This window comes from Podarcis gaigeae (assembly GCF_964106915.1).
Source record: "Podarcis gaigeae genome assembly, chromosome: 13".
Lineage (NCBI taxonomy): Eukaryota > Metazoa > Chordata > Lepidosauria > Squamata > Lacertidae > Podarcis > Podarcis gaigeae.
The window spans coordinates 6,452,817-6,469,688 of NC_139689.1; the positions used below are offsets into that span (position 1 = coordinate 6,452,817).

General features: G+C 47.5%; 2 protein-coding genes across 2 annotated transcripts; both read left to right on the plus strand.

The window, feature by feature from the left end:
- The first annotated feature begins 322 nt into the window (after positions 1–322).
- Positions 323–9,503, plus strand: PSME2 (proteasome activator subunit 2). The gene is made up of 11 exons (XM_083707157.1): positions 323–640; positions 2,753–2,785; positions 2,899–2,961; positions 4,437–4,523; positions 4,997–5,027; positions 5,137–5,234; positions 5,705–5,773; positions 6,586–6,653; positions 6,840–6,894; positions 8,573–8,659; positions 8,779–9,503. Exons 1-11 carry the CDS (start codon positions 593–595, stop codon positions 8,857–8,859), a joined length of 720 nt encoding a protein of 239 aa, XP_083563283.1. The 5' UTR covers positions 323–592; the 3' UTR covers positions 8,860–9,503.
- Positions 9,504–11,468: 1,965 nt separating this feature from the next.
- On the plus strand, positions 11,469–16,871 carry EMC9 (ER membrane protein complex subunit 9). The gene is made up of 6 exons (XM_083707173.1): positions 11,469–11,622; positions 13,604–13,814; positions 14,881–14,957; positions 15,401–15,470; positions 15,960–16,054; positions 16,339–16,871. Exons 1-6 carry the CDS (start codon positions 11,615–11,617, stop codon positions 16,517–16,519), a joined length of 642 nt encoding a protein of 213 aa, XP_083563299.1. The 5' UTR covers positions 11,469–11,614; the 3' UTR covers positions 16,520–16,871.
- The last annotated feature ends 1 nt before the right edge of the window (position 16,872 follows it).

Here is a 16,872-nt window from a genome sequence, read left to right on the forward strand (position 1 = left end):
GTAATATTCGAAAAGAAGAGGAAAAAGGAGCATAAAAGAAAGAAAAGTTAAAAATAGAAATTTAGAAAATAGAAAAGTGTTCACCATAAACAACAATTTCAGATCTGTACTTGCATACAATTTTATATTTCCATCTTGCAAAATATCAGTCTTAATTAAAAGGTTTTAAAAGACTTCCACCGTTTACGCCACACGTCTTTTATACTTCTTATACTTCTTATTACACTAGGGGATTTTTTTAAAGTGGGGGTGTCGCGATGCGAGGGCGCCGTCGACCCTGCAAAGTTCTTTTTCTTTCTTTTTATTTCTTGCGAAATGTTCGCATTCCTTGGGAAGTTGGGTTTCGTCCTTCCCGGGGCTATTTCTGTGCAACGCGAGGAAAGGCGACCCTGCGGATGCGTGGCGGGCGGGGGAGGGAAAGGGAAAGGGAAAGGGGGCGGCCGCGCGGGCGGAACGTGTGAATGCGAAAGCGAAAGTGAAGGCGCGGAGCCGAGCTGCTTGCAGGAAGGGGCGATCGGCGAGGCTGTTTTCCGCTGCTTCTGTTCGGATTCTTTCCCTCCCTGCCTGAACAAGACCCCCCAACAACGCCACGATGGCCAAATCCTGCACTATCCAAGTCAGCAAGGAGTCCCGTGAAAAGGTGCGGAATTGGAGGGGGAGAAAACTTGGTATAAATCGGAGTGAAATCTGGCAGGGGGTCAAATGGAAGGTGCTCTCTAAAAAGAGGGTGCGGGGACTAAGGTTATTGGCCGGATCTGGCGGCTTCTGAGAAACGAGAGTGCCTCTGAGCATGTGCTGAGAGTTAGTTATAACTAAGCCCGTTCCTCCCATCACCATTGCTCGTTTTCAGGCACTGACCAACCGGGGGGGCCGGCCTTCAATTCCTACAAATGCATTTATTTGCATCGTTTCTATGCCACCCTTTTCTCCCAGGAGCTCAAGGTGGGCTCTGTGGTTTTTCTCCCCCTCCTCGTTTAATCCCCCACAACAAACCCTGCAATGTAGGTAGGTTAGGCTGAGCGAGGCAGTGACTGGCCCAACCCCATTGCCTGAGCGGGGATTCGAACCCAGCTCTGACAGGTTCTCGTTTGACACTTAACCACTAGGCCACACTCCCTCTCTCTTATCCCAGATTTGGAGAGGCCCTCTGCTTACTGCTGGGCAGAAAGGCACTCTGCACATGCTTGGGGGTGTCTTCAGTCATATTCCCCACCTGAGGGCAAAAAGCAGGCTCTGAAAGGGGGGAGACTAGGTCAGGAAGGTGTTTTCCCACCCCAGAATGGTCTGTGGGGTCTTACTCCTAGGAAAACAAGACATAGAACTGCATTCCCGTTGACGTTGGTGGGGTTAGCTTTCAAATCAGCAGGCTGAGGACCGCAGGCTTATTTCCATTATTTTCAGTTTATGAGTCAGTTATAATTTATAGCTATGTTGTCAGAGACTTGATAGCTGAGTTGGTAGAGCGTGAGATTTATAATCTCAGGGTTGTAGGTCCGAGACACACATTGGACAAAAGATTCACACATTGCAGACCCATGGGCGTCCCTTGCAAATAGACAATTCTGTGTGCCTCCTGGGACCTATAGGAATCCAGTAATAGGAGAGGAATCTATTTGTTGCAAGGGTGGGTGTAACTCTACTTGCACCATAATAATAATAATAAATTTATTATTTATATCCTGCCCATCTTGCTGGGTTTCCCCAGCCACTCTGGGCGGCTTCCAGCAAAATATTAAAATACAATAATCTATTAAACATTAAAAGCTTCCCTGAACAGGGCTGCCTTCAGATGTCTTCTAAAAGTCTGGTGGTTGTTTTTCTCTTTGACATCTGGTGGGCGGCGTTCCTGTCCTTCGTATTTTATTTCAGTCTCCACCCCTGCCACAGAAATCCCCTGTTTATTCTTAGAGGGACGTGTGTCTGCACTTCTGCTAATTATTTACCTCAGGCTAAGGGTGGCTTTGAGCCTCGAGGGCCAGATTCCAAAATGTTCAGGGGCCACATGGCGAAAATGGGTCTGGCCCCACATACACACGCCCTCTCACATAATAATAGTAATAGTAATTATTTTTATTTTTGTTTCGTTTTATTTATACCCCGCCTATCTGGCTGGGTTTCCATGCACGAAGGCAAACAGTCCCTTTGATGATCTGTGCAGGGGGAATCTAGTTTGGAAAATCTGCAGCGTCTGCTTTTAATTCTGCCCCCCCCCCCTTTTGTTGATGCCCAAATCTTGGATCTTGGGGAACAGCAGAAAAGCGAACCCACTTGGTGGCGGATCAGAGAGGGTTAGCCACACCTGATTTACATAAATTGCTATTTTATTTGGGCTATGTATACACCATAGAATGAAACCATATTAATACACTCCGCTCCTTAATAATCCTGGGAAATGAAGTTTGTTCAGGGTGTTGGGAATTATAGCTCAGTGGGTGGTGTTTTGAACTACAATTCCCAAGTTTCTCGGAGGTACAGTATATGGTTTAAATGAATGTGTGTGGTTGTTTTTTTTAAAGCCTGCACAAAACATGTTGAAGTCAATATTAAAACATATCTGGACATATCTGTATAGATGGGGTCTATGCACTGCTTTGTGGGATTTTTCTGGCAGGATTCCTAAAATATGGACTTTTTTTATCCAGGGAAACATTGCTATTCCAGAGAACTTGTGTATTATATGCTGCTGTTCTGTAATGTTTGTGCTGAGCCCCAGAAGCGGCTGCATTTCACAATCTCTCTTTCTCTCCCTTAGATGGCTGTTTTCAGAGCGTCCCTTTTGCAAGAGGTAAGCCTCTTTCGCTTTATAATCCCGCCCCCCCCCCCAAATCTCTCCAAATACCCCTCTCCCAAAAGGTAATTTGTTTCTTTTAATCCCCCCCCCCCCCGCTCATCTTGCAGGGCGAAGAATTTCTGTGCTCGTTTTTGCCCAGGAAAATTCTGCAATTGGATCAGTTCCTCAAGGTAAGAGAAAACCAACAGCACCCCTCAGGATGGCCAGATCCTTTTTCGGAGACGAATTTATATAACCCCCACCCCCTTCTCTCTCCCTTTATCTTTTTTTTTAAAAAAATATTTTTTATTGATTTTAACATATAAATTATAAAATGTACCACAAAACTTATCACTTATACAATCTTTTTAGACTTCCATCAGCACCTCTGATGATCCACCGTTTTAATCACTTCTTACGCATTTCTTAACTTTATATTGCCTTTACATCTCTTAACAAATCATCCTTCGCCCTTCTCCATTTTTGCAATACTTCCAATAATACTCCTCACAAAACTTATTGCAAACCTACAAGCGTCGTCTGATCTTCACAAATACTTTTCAAATAGGCTGTAAATTTACTCCAGTCTTCCGTGAATTTCTGGTCCCGCCAGTTTCGAATCCTTCCTGTTAGTTTATCTAGTTCTGCATACTCCATTAACTTCATCCTCCATTCTTCAATCGCCGGTAATTCTTCTTGCTTCCATTTTTGGGCCAGTAATATTCTTACTGCTGTTACTGCATATAAAAAGAGCTTATATTCCTTTCTATTTATATTACTCCCAACAATGCCCAGTAAAAATGCTTCTGGTTTCTTTATAAATGTATATTTCAACATTTTTTTCATCTCATTATATATCATCTCCCAGAAGCATTTCACCTTTTTACATTTCCACCATATGTGATAAAATGTTCCCTCTTTTTCTTTACATTTCCAACATTTATTACTGACTTTATACATTTTCGCTAACTTCTCTCTCTCTTTATCTTGATCCCTGTCCCCTTATTTATTTTCTTGCTTGGACTTTTCCCCCCCTGTTTTCCTTTCTTTCTCTAAAACCAATTCCTTCCTTCCTATTCCCCTGGGAGAACTACAAGTCCCACAGTTCCTTGGGAAGAGGGATCAATTGTTAAACCCCTCTGCAAATTCCAGCTCTGGGTCTCCTAACGATTCTCAGCAGCGCCCTTAATAAACTACAGCTCCCGTAATTTTTCTGGGGGTGAAACCACGACTCTGGGGTGAAACCAGACGCTGCTTCAGATCTGAAGTGTAGATTAGGCCCCAGTGAGCAGTTATGGGGCCTTCCCAAATCCTAGTCCGGTGCTCCAACCACTGCCTTTACCCGCTAGACGAAAGGGTTTTCCGTTTTGGAGGCGCTTCGCAAAACAAATTTCCCTATGGGCTTGCTTCGCAAGACGAAATGTCTTGCGAGTTCCTGCAGGTTCCCCCCCCCTTTTTTCCCTCTTTTCCTAAGCTGCTAAGCTGCTTATCAGCTGATCCGCTAAAAGCCGCTAAACCGCTAATAGCGCTAATCCACTAAGCTATCAATGGGCTTGCTTCGCAAGATGAAAAAACCGCTATACGAAGAGCCTCACGGAACGGATTAATTTCGTCTTGCGAGGCACCACTGTACATAGCTGCCCCGTAACCATAGTTCTCTTTTCAGGAAGGGGCGCTGAACGTTAAAGATTTGACCACCCTCCGTGCCCCACTGGACATCCCCATTCCAGACCCCCCTCCCAAAGATGATGAGGTGAGTTGTTTGAGGGGTCTTCTTCTCTAACCCCCCCCCCCCCCCGAAAACCCAAGATCCACCTGCAAGGATAAGGATCAGGGCCGGATTTAGGTTTGATGAGGCCCTCAGCTACTGAAGGCAATGGGGCCCTTTCTACGTCCAGCTGTCCTTTGTCAACAACAAATTGTCGCTGTTTTTGGGGTTGAATATATGCCATATGGTCATTTATGGACCTAATAGGTATCTCAAGCCATTTGCACATAATAGGAGCCTACACAACACAAAACACTATTGCTGTATGTAGGTTTTGTTTTATTTGTTTTTTATCTTATATTTTGGAAATATACATCCAGGTGGTTTTTTTTCCTTTAAATTTTTTTGGGGCCCCCAAGAGAGTGGAGCCCTAAGCTATAGCTTGTTAAGCGTATATGTAAATCCGGCACTGATTAAGGATGTAATAGCATTTGCTGGTGTTTGTTTTTGTCATACAGATGGAAACAGAAAAGGACAAGGACAAGGAAGGTGAGAGAGGGGTCCTCAGTCGGAAGGAAGGGAAATAAGATTTTGGGATGAGCGCAAATAATATTTCATTGCATTTTGGAGACTGACTTTCACTTTCTGCCCCCTGTAGCTCCGAAATGCGGTTACCTGAAGGCCAACGAAGCAATCATTTCGCTTTTGGATCGCGTCAAACCCGAAGTCCGGGAGTTCAAAGAGAAATGCATACTGGTAAATATTTTGTTCCCCTTTTCCTTTTTTATGACATGCACAACGCAGAAAGCACTGTCCTAGCGATGGGCAGAAATTAAAACGTAAAAAGCGAAACTCTAAAATTACGTTGGTTTGGGAAAGCTTGTAAAAAGACGAAATTTTTAAAAAACCTGCGGTTACCTGTGGCTTAAGCAACAGAAAGCCCAGATCGTCAAAGGAAGGGAAACGGTGAGGATAAAAATTTTCTTCAGATAGAATATCAGCATTATTTGGTTGCCACGGGTAGTTCAAGATTTACAAGGCTTGTCTTGGGGAAGGTATGCGTAACGAAGGAAGGGCCAAATTGTATGAAAAGTGCCTGGAGGCTCTAGTCTGTTAAAAATCTTAAATTACGTGTGGTTTTTCTCAGAAGTGCACCTGGGCTAGCTGGCAAAAATGAGCCCTTCGCTCAATGCTCCCTCAGCTTCCTTTCTCCTCATTCCCCTCAGGTGACAACCTGGATTCAATACATGATTCCCAAAATCGAGGACGGCAACGATTTTGGCGTAGCAGTTCAGGTAAGAGGAAGCGAGGCACTCAGAGAATCCGCCCCGATCCACACCCTGCCCCCTCATCGAACACAGCAAGGCAACCCAATTTCCACTGACAATTATGTCCCTAGACATCCTCAAAGCCTTTGATTGCTTAGAATGGAATTACCTACTAGCAGTACTAACTAGCGTGAAATTTGGCCCTAACTTCCTACAGATCCTCAAACAAATATACTCCCAACCCTCAGCAAAAGGCAGAACTAACGATATGGACTCTAACACTATAGCAATCCAAAGAGGCACAAAACACGGATGCCCACTGTCTCCCTTCTTATTTATCCTGGCTCTTGAACCCTTACCAATCCGAATCCGAGCAGCCACAGACATCAAGGGAGTGGAAATAAAAGGCAGAACCTACAAATTAGGGCTCTTTGCAGACGACCTAATGGTCACAACACCAGGCCCCTTAAGCACAGCAACCTCCCTAATCAGAGAACTCAACACATTTGCAATGGTGTCGGCCCTGCAGGTAAATTTTGCAAGTCAGAAGCTATGTGCTTGAACACCCCTCCTCACACCCAAAAAGAATTCACGAATGTCACCAAGATAAAACTTTGCCACGCCAAGTTCAGATACTTAGGGGTACAAATAACCAGAAACCTCAATAAATTGTACCTCCACAACTACAAGCCCCTGTGGTGACAAATAAACAAAGACCTAAAAAGATGGAACAACATGAATTTCACTCTCTCAGACAAAATAGCCATGATCAAAATGATCACAGCCCGCCCCTTGCCACCCCAAAAGCACAACTCGTCTTGTTTCTTTCCTCTTGACAGGAGAAGGTTCTGGAACGGATCACAGCCCTGAAGACCAAGGCAGAATCTTTCCAGACCACCCTTGCCAAGTAAGAGTAAAAGATGAGAGGGTAACCATAGGGTATTCTGGGTAATTTGTCCTCAGGACCGTTCTGCGTATTCGCACTTTGTTCTGGAGCACTTTTTGTTTCATTTCACTTCATTTAACTGGGTGACAGTCTAGCCGCAGAGCAGGCGACACACATTCTGACCATCGGCATCATTCTTCATTCCAGGTATTTTTTAGAGCGTGGAGATGCCGTCGCAAAGGCTTCCAAGGATACCCATGTGGTGAGTAACAGAAAAACAGAAGTCTTTCCACTCTGACTTGGAGGGATCGGTTGAGGAGCGTCATAGAGTTAATAGAATTGTAGAGTTGGAAGAGACCCTTGAGGATCATTTAGTTCAACCCCCTGCAATGGAGGAATATGCATCCGTCCCCTATGGGGTCTAAACCTGCAACCTTGGCATTATCAGCACCACGCTCTAACCTGTTGGAATTTTTAAGGCAACTAAAACTCCTTTCCTTGGGTCCAAGTACCAGGCCCCTTTTTTTAGCAGATTAACATGCAGCCTCCAAGCATGTAGGAGTCCCAAGTCTTGCATGGAGTGTAGAAATCAATCGCAGGAAGTGTTTTGGTACAACAGCATAGCTGTCAACTTTTCCCTTTTCTTGCGAGGAATCCTATTCAGAATAAGGGAATTTCCCTTAAAAAAAAGGGAAACGTTGACAGCTATGTACAACAGGAGTCTTTACTGTCGTTCTTAAGCGTCACGGTTACAAACTCTACATGCATTTATCAGATCCCTGATGGAGGTTCAGCTTCATCTTAACGCTCTGGACCTGACCCAAAAAGTTGCCAAACCAATCTATATGCATCTTCCCACTGTGATAGCAGAGTTGAGACTAAACATCTCTCTCTGTCCAGCCCGGAAGCAGCACATGTGTACAAATCATTCTTCAGAATGGCCTTGTACCTGTTGTAAACAACTTAGCTTCTCGCAGCTTCACATATTGTTGTTTCTGAGAATGAATGACTCTCACCCAACATAACCAGCTGAGCTCTTCAGGCTGAGTGATTTAAGCCTTCCTTTAGGCTTTTTCAGAGGGACGCGGGTGGCGCTGTGGGTTGATCCACAGAGTCTAGGACTTGCCGATCAGAAGGTTGGCGGCTTGAATCCCCGCAATGACGGGGTGAGCTCCTGTTGCTCGCTCCCTGCTCCTGCCAACCTAGCAGTTCGAAAGCACGCCAAAGTGCAAGTAGATAAATAGGCACCGCTCCGGTGGGAAGGTAAACGACATTTCCGTGCGCTGCTCTGGTTCGCCAGACGCGGCTTAGTCCTGCTGGCCACATGACCCGGAAGCTGTACGCCGGCTCCCTTGGCCAGTAAAGCGAGATGAGCGCCGCAACCCCAGAGTCGGCCACAACTGGACCTAATGGTCAGGGGTCCCTTTACCTTTACCTTAGGCTTTTTTGGCCTCAAAAGGGTTCAAGCTCAAGAACTCAATCTTGGCCAGGAGAAACTTTTTAACGTCCTTGAAATGGTGTCCCTGGTTGAAATGAACTAAATTAAATGAAATGAACTAAATTAAATGAAAATAAGGTTAGCGAAAATAAATTGAGGAAATGGATGAAAGAGAAAAAGTAAAATAATAACATGTTAAAATAAATTATTAAGTTAAAGTTGAGAAATAGGTAATAAGGATTTGCTGAGCTAATAATTTGAATTGGAATACAAGAAGCGGAGGTGTGAGGAGGTCTGAGAAATAAGGTAAAAGAAAATAAGCAATTGAAATTTTATGTGTTTTTAATCGTTTTTAAGTTTTGCATTTTTGTATGTTTGTTTTTTTTGTTTATTTTTGTTTTTGTTTTATTATTGAAAATGCTAATAAATGAAAATGCTAATAAATATTCATTAAAAAAAAGAAATGGTGTCCCTGGTTGTGATCTGACTGATCCCCTTGCAGATGGATTACCGGTGTCTCGTTCATGAGCGGGATGAGGCCGTGTACAGGGAGATTCAGATGATGCTGCTCGATATCCGTGGGTTCTATGTGAGTATGCTAGGAGGGAGGTGACGGGTTAGTACAGCAGTCGAAAAAGAGAGGGAAATAGCGGAGCGCAACCGAGAAAAATCTCTTAGCGCTTACAAGTGTTTTGCCATCCGCTGCAGGCTGAGCTCTACCACATCTTGAGCAAAAACCTGGAGAAATTGACCAACCCCAAAGGTGAAGAGAAGCCATCTATGTACTGATTCTGGAATCTGTGACAACCACCTCTGCCAAGTTCTCCTATCTTTCTTTGGGTGTTTTGCTGTCATGGGGAAACCAGAGCAATATAGGGGAAAAAGAAAAAGATTTTTGGAGAGAGAGTAAAAGTGGATTCACAAATGTCTGTGGCTGAGTATGAACAATGCCTTAATATGTGGCCTTTTCTTTCTTACAAAAGTTCTGTGAAATGGAACATAATAAGAGCTGGAGAAATCCAAGTTTTCACTAGCTATGGGTTTTTTTTAATTGCTTGAATCTAGAACCACTGTGAACCCTCTCACTTTAGCACAGCCATCACCAAGCTGGTTTCCCTCCAGATCTTGTGAACTACAACTCCCATCACCCACTACAAACGTGCTGGCTGAGGCTGATGGGACTTGTAGTCCAAAACGACTGGAGAGCACCAAGTTCTCGCTTTGTAATCAGATTAATTTAGCCTGCTGCAGCCTCTGTTAAGATCATCACACCCATCTAAGAAATCCATATAGCAGAGCCTTTAAACAATATTTTTCATTTTTGTGCTCTGAATTTCTGTGCCTGGTGGCTGTTTTCTGCCATTTGAAAGCTTGTGATACTTTGGAAATGACTACTTTATCTCATAATAATAATAAAAACATGCCTTGTTTAATTTTCTGTCTGTGTCTCTTTCTTTGGGACTTGGGAAATTCAAACCAGCTTTTTGCAGTTTGATCCTGGAACCGAATCAGAGACAAACAGTAATTGAGTGGCCAATCCTTGATCTGCTCTCCCAGTTTTATTTTATTCCCATTAAAGCAGCTACTGTGTGTTCCAGTTTTGATGGGATGTCTATACCTTCCCCATAGGCTGTTGTTTTACCCCCAGTCTGAATGCTCCCCCAGGTGCTAATAGCCCTGCTTTTAATAACCCATGTTTCCTGGCCCAAGATCACCTAGTAAGGTTCTCGGCTACTTGGGGATTTGAACCCAGGCGTTCCTGACACCACAACGCCACACTGGTTCCCTTTGCTGTTACACGTGAACATAATGGATCAGTAATAATAATAATAATAATAATAATAAAATTTTATTTATATCCCGCCCTCCCCAGCCGAAGCCGGGCTCAGAGCGGCTAACAACAGTAAAATGATACAACATTCTAAAATCAGTTCATTATAAAATCAGTTCAAATCAGATTAATGGCAACCATTGAGCTAGAGTTCTGTGAGGATTGCCAAAGGAGGGGGTCAGGCTGTGCCTGGGCCAAAGTCCAGGTGGAACAGCTCTGTCTTGCAGGCCCTGCGGAAAGATGTCAAGTCCCGCAGGGCCCTAGTCTCTTGTGACAGAGCGTTCCACTAGATTGGAGCCACAGCCGAAAATGCCCTGGTTGAGGCCAGCCTAACCTCTCTGTGGCCCGGGACCTCCAAGATGTTTTTGTTTTTGTTTGAAGACCGTAAGGTCCTCCATGGGACATACCAGGAGAGGCGGTGCCGCAGGTACGAGGGTCCTAGGCCGTATAGGGTTTTAAAGGTTAAAACCAGCACCTTAAACCTGATCCTGTACCCCACCGGGAGCCAGTGCAGCTAGTATAGCACCGGGTGAATGTGATCCCACGGTGAGGACCCCGTAAGGAGTCTTGCTACGGCATTCTGCACCCGCTGGAGTTTCTGGGTCAGTCTCAAGGGCAGCCCCACGTAGAGCGAGTTACAATAATCCAGTCTGGAGGTGACCGTCGCGTGGATCACAGTGGCTAGGTCAGGGCGAGAGAGGTAAGAAGCCAACTGCTTAGCTTGGCGGAGATGACAAGATGCCGCCTTTGTTATAGCTGTAATCTGCACCTCCATGGAAAGGGAGGTGTCAAAGATTACACCCAAACTCTTAACGGACGGTGCTGGCACTAATTGCGCCCCCGCAAGAGATGGGAGTTGCCCCCCAATCCCATATTGTCCTGATCCAGCCGAAGGACCTCTGTCTTCGGAGGATTTAACTTTAACCAGCTCCCACGTAACCAGTATTTGTCTAGGAGCTGCTAGAAACTCAACAGGTGCAGCTTTTCCTAGTTTGGTGGTACTGATGGGAAAGCTGCATCTGTTGAGTTTCTGGCTGTGTACTATTAAAGGCATAGGCTGTCTATAGGGATTGGGGGAGAGGCAGCTTTGTATGTGACCCCCTATAATATATTTTAGGCTTATGAGAGAATACTACTTTATGTCTAACTTCCGGGTTTGGGGAGTGCAGGAGCCACTCTAGCATATTATTTTATGATCCTGGGAAAGCGAGCTCAATGACGCCGGAAAAAGTCTAGAGAGGCACAAGCCGAGCTTCCGGTAAACGCTGAAAGCCGCCACAGTCATTCTCTATGGGCGAGGAGCGGCGACGCTCTAGAAACCGTGGCAACTCTGTGGTTGGCAGCCCCTCTGCATTGGAAATCACAGGAGAAGGCGGAACCATAGAGGCGGGAGTTGCCGAAAGGCGGGAGAGGCCTAGTTCGACACGAGACCGGAAGCGCCACAGGCTGCTGTGGGGCAAGGAAGCCGGCTGATTTCACAAGGCGCCGAGTGGGAGGAGTTTAATTGAGTAGTGTGGCTCCCCCCCCTCAAATCAGGAAAAGGCCTGGCCAATGGGAACGCACTCGCCGGAGGGCGGCGACCAATCGGAAGCGTAGAAGTGGACGTAGGCGAAGAGCGCGCGGTGATTGGTCGCGGGCGCGGCCAATGGGGGAGCTGGGAATGGATGGGGTATTGTAGGAGGGGGTCTTTGAGCAGCAACCGCCTGGGCAGGCATGGAAAGGTGGGTGAAGAGGGGCTCGCGGGGCTGGGGGGGGGCGCAGGGGGGGGGAACGCCCTCCCAGGGGTCGCCTTCCTCCCCACACTTCGTTCCTCCGAGCCTCCTTGTAGCCTGAGGGGCAGCCCTGGGGAAGTGGGGCTCAGGGCTTGGGGCTGGAGGGAAGCTGCGCAGGGGCTGAGGGCACTCAGAGAAGGGGGCCTGGGGGTTATGGGGCTGCTGAGGGGAGCAGGGCAGGGTCAGGCCCCGGGCCCCCGGAGACACAGCTTAGGAGGCTGGGGCAGAGGGAGCAGTGGGGACGGAGGACATAGGACACAGGCTCAGCGATCATCATTATTCCGATTATTGCATCTATACACCACTTTTATGGGACGCGGGTGGCGCTGTGGGTTAAACCACAGAGCCTAGGACTTGCCGATCAGAAGGTCGGCGGTTCGAATCCCCGTGACGGGGTGAGCTCCCGTTGCTCAGTCCCTGCTCCTGCCAACCTAGCAGTTTGAAAGCACGCCAGCCCAAGTAGATAAATAGGTACCACTCTGGCGGGAAGGTAAACGGCGTTTCCATGTGCTGCTCTGGTTCGCCAGAAGCGGCTTAGTCATGCTGGCCACATGACCCGGAAGCTGTCTGTGGACAAACGCCGGTTCCCTCGGGTAATAAAGCAAGATGAGCGCCCCAACCCCAGAGTCGGCCATGACTGGACTTAATGGTCAGGGGTCCCTTTACCTTTTACCCCACTTTTACTCCAAGGGGCTCAAGGTGGCGGATATGATTCTTCTCTCCCCCAACCCCCATTTAATCCCCACAACAGCCCTGCGTGGCAGGCTAGGCTGAGAGGCAAGGACCGGTCTCCAGGCGAGTTTCATGGCTGAGTTTCTAGGTCAGAGCTTTCCAAACTTTGCATGTTTTAGACGCGCATCATTTCGCAAAACAGCAATTCAGATTTACCAGCAAACCGGAGGTTCAACTAACCCCTTTCCAGCCCCGGGAGAAGCACAATGTGTAGGTGTGTTGTGTTTGTGCAACTACACACTGCAGCTGACATGCTGGAGTGTCGCAACACGCAGTTTGGAAAGCTCTGCTCTAGGCCTCGGTCTGACACTCTCAAGCTTGGGTCCCCAGCTGTTGTTGGACTACAACTCCCATCGTCCTTGGCTAGCAGGACCAGTGCTCCGGGACGATGAGAGTTGTAGTAGTACAATAGCAGCACCGGTTCTCACTTGCATCAGGATGCCTTTGTAAGAGATTTCGGGGGGGGCACAGGTGGAGAGACTCTGTGGCCCCCAGGTGTTGCTGAGGCTCTATGTCAACTGAAGCCAGCACAGCCAATTATCAGGTCTCTCTTCACCAGGCTGACATCATTTTGTGACAGAGGGAACTTGCCCTCCCCAGCTTCCCACTTTTCCTCTAGCACTTGTGTGTGTGACATGTCACATTTGCCAGAACTTCCACTAGGCTTTTCTGAAAGGTACAGGCCCCTGCCCTCTGCATGGAAGAAATATTGGGGTTTGGGAGGGCATTGGGGTGTGTGGATGGGAGATGATTATGCAGGGACAGGATCTGGATGTTGCAGGGAGAAGAAGAGAAGAAGAGTTTGGATTTGATATCCCGCCTTTCACTCCCTTTAAGGAGTCTCAAAGCGGCTAACAATCTCCTTTCCCTTCCTCCCCCACAACAAACACTCTGAGAGGTGAGTGAGGCTGAGAGACTTCAGAGAAGTGTGACTGGCCCAAGGTCACCCAGCAGCTGCATATGGAGGAGCGGGGAATCGAACCCGGTTCACCAGATTACGAGACTACCGCTCTTAACCACTACACCACACTGGCTCACCACACTGGGAGCTGAGGGAAGGGCAGATGAGATCCTCAGATATTGTGGGAGAAGGCAATGAATGGAGAAAAAGATGGGGTTAACCAGTATCTGGGATAACGGTGTATTAGGGAGCACCTGAGTTTCAGGATGCGGAACTGACTGCTCCTTTGCTTGTCAGGATGGGTGAAGTGGAGATCTCTGCCCGGGCGTATGTCAAGATGTGTCTCCATGCTGCCCGCTACCCCCACGCTGCTGTGAACGGACTGCTTTTGGCTCAGAGACGCCACGCAACAGCCAGCCAGCCAGAATGCCTCTGTATTACAGACTGCATCCCACTCTTCCATAGCCACCTGTCACTCACAGTCATGCTGGAGGTGGCTCTCAACCAGGTATGCCCTTGGAGGGATGCAGATAGCAGAAGGGGGACCAGCAGGCCACTTTAACCAAGGAATGAACCAGCCGGGCAACTCAGGGGTCGGGAACCTCTGTTTGTCCAGATTTTCTGGGCTACAACTCCCCGCATTCCTGATCAGAAGCCATGCTGGCTGGGACTGGCGGGTGTTGAATCTAGCAACACTAGAAGGCCATAGGTCTCCCCCGCCCCCAGTGTAACCTCACACTAAATATCTGCCCCCCCCCCCAAAAAATTCCATCATTAACTGGTGGGTATGATGTAAGGAGGGATGCGGGTGGTGCTGTGGGTTAAACCACAGAGCCTAGGGCTTGCCGGTCAGAAGGTCAGCGGTTCGAATCCTCGCGACGGGGTGAGCTCCCGTTGCTCGGTCCCTGCTCCTGCCAACCTAGCAGTTCGAAAACACGTCAAAGTGCAAGTAGACAAATAGGTACCACTCTGGCGGGAAGGTAAACGGCGTTTGCGTGCGCTGCTCTGGTTCGCCAGAAGCGGCTTAGTCATGCTGGTCACAGGACCCGGAAGCTGTACGCCGGTTCCTCGGCCAATAAAGTGAGATGAGTGCCGCAACCCCAGAGTCGGCCACGACTAGACCTAATGGTCAGGGGTCCCTTTACCTTTACCTTATGATGTAAGGTCATAGAACTGGCTTCTTTTTTCTTTCCATATTGCTTTTCAGGACAATTTTTTTAAAAAGCGATTGCATCTCTGGTGTGCAATGAGGACTAGTCCTAGCTCAGATGAAAAAAGAGAGACTCAAAGAGGGTTGCAAGAGACAAAAGCAACTGTTTATTCTTAGAAGCAAAAGGTGTCTTGCACTTATAGGAGACACAATCCCAATTTATACCTTTCTAGAATGGTGCAATATGCACAATGCTTAAATGGGATGTTAGCTAATTAAAAGCAAAGTACCAGAGTGCTACTCATTCTTGGAACAGATCCATTGAAATGAAAAGACACAGTTACCTCAGGTCCATTAATTTTCTAGGTGGACCCCAATGGTTTGAACAGCTTCCCGTGTTCCTATGAATTTCTGTCTTTTGCAGGTTGACATCTGGAGTTCGGAGCTGAATTTGCTCCTTGCTGGCTATTACCAAGCCAACTCTGGGCTGGACGACAAGAGGTAAATCTGGGGAACAGAGTTTGGTTTATTAGTTATTAATTAATTATACCCCACCCATCTGGCCAGGCCTCCCCAGCCACTCTGGGCGGCTCCCAACACAGTAAAACATCAAACATTATAAACTTCCCTAAACAGAGCTGTCTTCTAAAAGTCAGATAGTTGTCTATTTCCTTGACATCTGATGGGAGGGCGTTCCACAGGGCATGGTTCCTTGTAACCTCACTTCTCGCAGGGAGGGAACTGCCAGAAGGCCCTCGGAGCTGGACCTCAGCGTCCGGGCTGAATATGGGGGTGGAGACGCTCCTTCAGGTATACAGGGCCGAGGCCGTTTAGGGCTTTCAAGGTCAGCACCAACACTTTGAATTGTGCTCGGAAACGTACTGGTTAGAGGCATCTCTCCTCCTTTAACCTGTTCTCTCCCTCCTTTCTGTGTTCCCCCGAAGCGCTTCTTTCCTCACACAAAAGACTGTCGGACGCATTGCTGAACTATATGAGGGCGCCGTTCTTATTATGGTGAGAGCTGGGATCGGGGCCAACTGGGTCTGGGCTATGTAGGGCAGAGGTGGGAAATCTGTGTCCCCCCCCCCCCCACCAGATGCCCCTTTCAAAATTTCTAGACTTTCCCGTCTGTATCCAGCACTCCTTCCACATCCTGCCTCTTACCACACTGGAGAGCCAGTGTGGTGTAGTGGTTAAGAGCGGTAGTCTCGTAATCTGGGGAACCGGGTTCGTGTCTCCGCTCCTCCACCTGCAGCTGCTGGGTGACCTTGGGCCAGTCACACTTCTCTGAAGTCTCTCAGCCCCACTCACCTCACAGAGTGTTTGTTGTGGGGGAGGAAGGGAAAGGAGAATGTTAGCCGCTTTGAGACTCCTTAAGGGAGTGAAAGGCGGGATATCAAATCCAAACTCTACCACCTAGCTTTACTTAAAGACAAGGCAGGGATGTCTCTCCCCAGAACTCCAGAAACCTGACTGCTTTCGCCATCTGCTTACTCCCCCCAGTTGGATAACCGCAAGTTCACAATAAACCCCCGGGTCCCTCCGGTGATCGTTCTGGAGCAGAAGGATCGGCAATGGATCCCCAAAGACAAGAACCTGTGAGTTAACCGCTGTCTATAATTTCTCTTATTTGCAAAAACCTCAACACCATTTCAGTTTGCATTTGCCCTCCCAAAGCAAGCTGGTTGCTATTTTTTCCACCTTGCGGTTTGGGAATGAGCTTGCAGGGACAGCGACACGCCCAAGTCCAGAGGGGGGACAGGATCTCCCCGACTCTGTCTGTGCAAAGACACTGGCTCTCCTCGGCTCTTTACCCGAAGCGTCAGTGAGAGAGAATTGTCTGTATCAAGATTTTTAATGCCCTTCTTCTGCTGGTTTCTAGGGTCATGTGGAGCGACTGGGAATCCTCTCGTCACATCTGCAAGACGCTCCTAGAAGACAAAGCTTACTCCCAATTGGTGGATTTTGATGCCCACCTGGATGACATCAGAGAGGACTGGACCAATCAGCAACTCAACACAAAAATTGCCCAGTTGGTATCAGTGGCCAATGGCAATGCGTGAAGGAATCATAGCTCATCCGCAGCAGTTAAGAGAAGGGCCGTCGGATGATCAGAGGCTAATCTCAGACTGATTCCGAGACAGCTGTAAAGAAACTGGATTTGCAGCTGGTGGGATTTTTGAAATTCCTGCAGAAAAGGACCTGGCCAAAACTAATCACGGTTGTGCAAAAAAAAAAAAGGGGGGGGGGACCTCAAACTTTTTTCTGTTGTTGTCCAATTTTGGAAACATGTTGCTTCTAGGTACAGACCTGGATTTATTCCACCCCCCTTGAGAGATCCTGCACTTGTAGGAGATGAAAAGTTGTTGCTGCATTTATTTAGTTTCGTAACATAATAAATTAAAAAAACAACAAC